The following is a 5132-nucleotide window of genomic DNA, read 5'->3' on the forward strand; positions in this document are numbered from 1 at the left end:
TACGGTAAGACAGGGTGGCAGTGGTGTCACGTGCTCCTCTCGGCGTCCGTCGTCGCTACCGCCTCGACTCGCGTTACGCTAAGACAGGGTGGCAGTGGTGTCACGTGCTCATCTCGGCGTTCGTCGTCCCTACCGCGACGACATCCGCCTCGACTCACGTTACGCTAAGACAGGGTGGTAGTGATGTCACGTGCTCGTCTCGGCGTCCATCGTCGCTACCGCGACGACGTCCACCTCGACTCCCGTTACGGTAAGACAGGGTGGCAGTGGTGTCACGTGCTCGTCTCGGCTTCCGTCGTCGCTACCGTGACGACGTCCGCCTCGACTCGCGTTACCCTAAGATAGACATGGTGGCAGTGGTGTCACGAACAAAAATGCGTTCATTTGCCTCAAACTTTAGAGGGGCTCATTTAAGACTTAATCAAAGGATTGCCCAACAGGTAAAAAAGTGCTTTTGTTTCCTCTCATCGAGATAGAGCTAGGCAAAAAGAGGGATTTTTATCGTTTGTGGATCACTCGAATAAACGCAGCAACGCAGGGGTATATAACCCTAAGACAAGGTGGCGGTGGTGTCACGTGCTTGTCTCGGCGGTGACGGTGTTGTCAATTGATTTGTATCTGAACAAAAAAAGATCAAGAACTTGTGTTGGACAAAAATGTCATCACTATCCAAAAAAAGCATATATAAAATTGTATGTGTTTTCTATACTAAATAGCAAAAAAAACTATTTAAATAAAAACTGTATTTCGCCAAAATAATCCTCTTATCGATGAGTCATTCTCATGTGTGCGGCATTTTGCCATTCCTTGGGTGATCCTCCGGGAGCTTAGGGTCATGATTTAGTCCTGTTGAGATGATCTGCATACAAAAGAAAATGTATATTAGTGGTGACAAAAATCTCTAGTAGACCATTGGAAAAAGAAGATAAAGAAAGTTTGAATGGAAAAAAGGAAAATGAGGGGGGCAGGCATGGTTTCAACTTCCCAGTATAAATTCTAACCTATTTGTATTAAAAACCAGCTTAACTATTCAGAAAAAAATTATGATCTATATATAATATATTTCGGTATTTGGTCATGTGGCTTCCCTAAAAAAATGAAACTGACAAAAAGGGCAAGGATTCCAGTACTGATTTTGTGAAGTATTCTTAAAGAATCTGACCTTTTCCAGCCAGATGTAGTTAACATTGTTGTGCAACAGGACCCCATGGAGAATACCCTGGAGTCTGTGAGATTTATGTTCATGAGAAAAGAAAGAGAAAAATGTTAGAAATCATGGGGGAATGCATACAAACTTGGAAAAACGGTAAAAGAGAAAAAAATCTGTTTGCAAAAAAGACAGAGAAAAATGAAGGGAATTTTCCTTTAGTCATATGTACCGAGTAGTCAAATGGAACACCCTGCGGAAAAGAAAACACGCATAGAAAAAAAGAAAGTTATTTTTTCAATGAAAGAAGAAGTTTAAGAACATTGTCAATAACTAAAAGAAAGCAAAAAAATAAACGATGTAGCAAAAACCAGGTAAATAAAAAAGAGGTGGGGTGTGTGGGGGGGTATTAAAGAGATAAGTCAATACTCACATATTTTCTTAAGATTTCTTTGGTTTCTGGCATCAGGTTTTCATTGCAAGGGTGAGCAACCATGTAGTAAGTTAGACTCTCGCGCAGGCTCTTTGCATGCTCCTGTTTTTGTTTTACATAAAAATAACAGTTAAGTTGAACTAAAAAAGGAAAAAACATGTTATATTGGTGTAAAAACGCAGCAGGATATAAGAATAAAAAAAGATAAAACACCTGTGAGAGACTAAAAAAATGGGCCTGACAAAAAGCATAAAAAAGGATGAGGTTTTAAGCAGCAAAAAGTTGAGCTACATTACATGGATATGTGATGTGTGTGTTATCAGTTGAACAAAAAATACAAAAAAGACGAAAAGGGGTGGTTGCTATGACTTACGGGTTCGAAACACAAAGTGTTGTCTCCATCATGTCCTTGTACCAACTTCATTGTGAAGATCCCACTATCTGCCCTGCAATTCATAATTATGTTTTTTGCATCACTAAAGTTAGATGAAAAAAATACTGAAAAGGATCATGCATAAAATTGCTTGAGTATTTCAGTCGTTGGATTGCATTACTCTTTAGTTGAAGAGCACACACTCCGGAAAGCCACACCCATGTCAGTCACATTTACTTGTGATCTCTTGTATGCCAGCTTGAAAGCCGCTTTGAAATTCTTGATTACAAGCTGAGCTTCGTCAGCAATCAAGTCGATTATGTTACTTGGGCAGAGGACTTCAAACGTTTCCTTCCTAAAGTTAGCAACAACCATGTACCAGAAACTGTATGAGCTTAAAGGTAAAAACACCTGTACATTGATCCAAAAATAAACAAAACAATATTAGCACAAAACACCATGGGTGACTTTTTACTGAAAAATAGAAAAAGACATGGGACTTGCATGGAGACTATAAATTATATGGCTTGTTTATTGGACTACGAAAAATACCATGTGAATTCGGTCAAGATGGAATCCTATCATTGTCTCCCTCAGGTGAACAGATAACGCCAATGAAGTTTCAAATGCCTTTTGGAATAATTTCTGGAAAATTTTGATCGGATCAAAGATGCCTCAAAGGCACCAAGAAAAGGAGGGGGGCTCGCAAAAAAGAAACAGAGCATTGGATGGAAAAAAGAGTATTGTCTGCACATATTTATGTTTCTACTTACAGCAATGTCGCATTCGACATAGTATCTTGACCAGTAACTTCGCGGGAGAAGATTGAGCCTGTCCTTTTCAGTCTGCTCGGCCATTACTGCTTTTCCCAACATATTGATCACCTACTTATTGACCCGGCCATACACTTGCATGCTCAGGCCAAAAACCCTATGTTCAACCCATGTCGAGCCCATTTGTACTATTCTTGGGCTGCCACAAAATGAAAAATATGGAAAATTCAGAGTGGGAAAGAAGCTTGATGGGAACAAAAAAGAGGAATGAAAAAGGACAAAATATTGCTTGTTATACAGACAGCGCATCCCCATTGAGGAGAAAAAAGGAAGAAAAAACAAAAAAAGAGGAGATTGTTACTGAGATACCTCTTTTGCCTTGAATGAGGTGGTATTCGTGACACAATGTCATTGAAAATAGCACTTTCGACTGGATTTGAGCTGAAGCTGCAACATATCTCATTGGGCTTGATCTTTGATATGTGGATGTCTTGTGTAACTGATGTGGTATACTGAGTTTGTCTTTGTTGTGGAAACCACTCTTCCTCAATCCTATCGGTAGACTCAATCAACCGCGCTACCATATCAGGGTCGTCCCATGGGAAGTCTTGGTTGGTAGCTGAAGAGGTGCCATGGACCGGTGTTTGTTGGATTTGACCAAGATTAGCGTCGCTTGATGACTGATCTTTCTCGTGTGATGATGCGCTTACAGTTGTTAAAGTGTGTGGCATCTCACGATGAAGGTTGCTCGACAGCTCATCTATGTTCTGAAACATCCTTGCCCTTTTTTTCAAAGCAACGCAATTGTCAGCCGTGTCATTTAAGGACATGCATGTCGTCCTTTTGTTCTATTAGTGATGTCCTCGGTCGTCCTGATTGGGTAGCTGCTGGTTGGGCCTTGACTACCATCAACCTTGGTAAAGACCTTCCATTCTTCAAACAGATTGAGCTCCCTGGAGGTTAGCAAATTTGTGTCTCATGGACTCTGCGATCGGTGCCAAAATGCTTTCTCATCAAGAACATAAGGAAGTAGGCTAGAAGTGTGGGTTGGTTCAGCCTCGGTATCTGCAACCTCAATTTTCCGTGGGTACATCCCCTCCAATACTTCCGTGTAGAGCGGCAGGTCTAGATCGGACGAAACTGGTATTGTGTCAATTATTCGAAGAAGGGTTTCAGCGTTGGCACATGCTTTTAGCATTGGCACATGCAGAAGTCGAATGAGCCAATCTGTTCAGGGTCTTCCAGAATGTGGTAGTAATCTGGACTAGCAGCCCCATGGCTTGAAGGGCAGAGGAGCACGGTAAGTGCATACATTGTGAAAATCCTTTTGAATAAATCTCCATCCAGCCCAGGTTGTGTCAAGTCATCCAGCTCGTTTATGGTCGGGTAGTTTCCTTTGCATTTTGTCTGCTGAGCAATTAGTGATCTAAGTGCTGGGTTTTGCTTCTTCTCTATGCTTCTGCCGCCAAGTGGTATCCCCAGGACCTGGTGTATGAATGACGGTGTGATTGTGAACTTGAACCCATTGGGGAGTTCAATAGCCCTTGAGGGTACATCAAAGTTCGATGCCAGATAATGAACGACACCGCGCGGCAGAGTATCACATTTCAGGTCAAGCAGATGATCCAGGCCCATGCTACGGGCAAGCTGTCTTTGATCTAGCGTTACACGCTGCGCCGTCGCCATGAATTTCCGTAGCGAGAGCTTTGTTGCAAAATCCTATTTATTAAGAAAAAAGATCAGCGAGTGTAAGGAATAAAAACATTTCTGTAGTGAAGAAAGTGATCAATTGAGATAAATTATGTAAATGCAAAAATTAGAAGGAACTCACTGCTCTTGCCTGCTCAGCCATGGTTGATATAAATTCTATTGGTTGGATGTATTGAAGAAAGCCAACAATTTCCTTGTTCCCTTCAAGTTATTAGCAACTCCTAATGCCAGAATCTGAAATCTGAGACGAGATTATTCATGATTATGTGAAACTATGAAAAGACAGAACTCAAAAGGAAGTAATTAAAAAAAAGTGATGTGACATTTGGTGTAAAAAATTTGAAAAGACCATGCTTAGCATCTTTAGAACATGCATGAAAAGTTAACAAAAAAAGTGGTGTCAACGTCCGCCTCGACTCGCATTGCCCTAAGATAGACAGGGTGGCAGTGGTGTCACGTGCTCGTCTTGGCGTCCATCGTCGCTATCGCGACGACGTCCGCCTCGACTCGCGTTACGGTAAGACAGGGTGGCAGTGGTATCACGTTCTCGTCTCGGCGTCCGTCATCGCTACCGCGACGACGTTCGCCTCGACTCGCGTTACGCTAAGACAGGGCGGCAGTGGTGTCACGTGCTCGTCTCGACGTCCGTCGTCGCTACCGCCACGACGTCCGCCTCGACTCGCATTGCCCTAAGAT

General features: G+C 42.3%; 1 protein-coding gene across 1 annotated transcript; it reads right to left on the bottom strand.

Annotated features, from left to right (window-relative positions):
- Nucleotides 1-3917: 3917 nt before the first annotated feature.
- On the bottom strand, nucleotides 3918-4578 carry LOC147991398 (uncharacterized). Its single transcript, XM_087538655.1, has 2 exons — nucleotides 4558-4578; nucleotides 3918-4445 (listed from the first exon to the last, which is right to left on the bottom strand). Exons 1-2 carry the CDS (start codon nucleotides 4576-4578, stop codon nucleotides 3918-3920), a joined length of 549 nt encoding a protein of 182 aa, XP_087394781.1.
- Between the last annotated feature and the right edge of the window lie 554 nt (nucleotides 4579-5132).

Source organism: Triticum urartu, chromosome 1A (genome assembly GCF_056163025.1).
Source record: "Triticum urartu cultivar PI428250 chromosome 1A, HENAU_Tu73, whole genome shotgun sequence".
NCBI classification, from domain to species: Eukaryota; Viridiplantae; Streptophyta; class Magnoliopsida; order Poales; family Poaceae; genus Triticum; species Triticum urartu.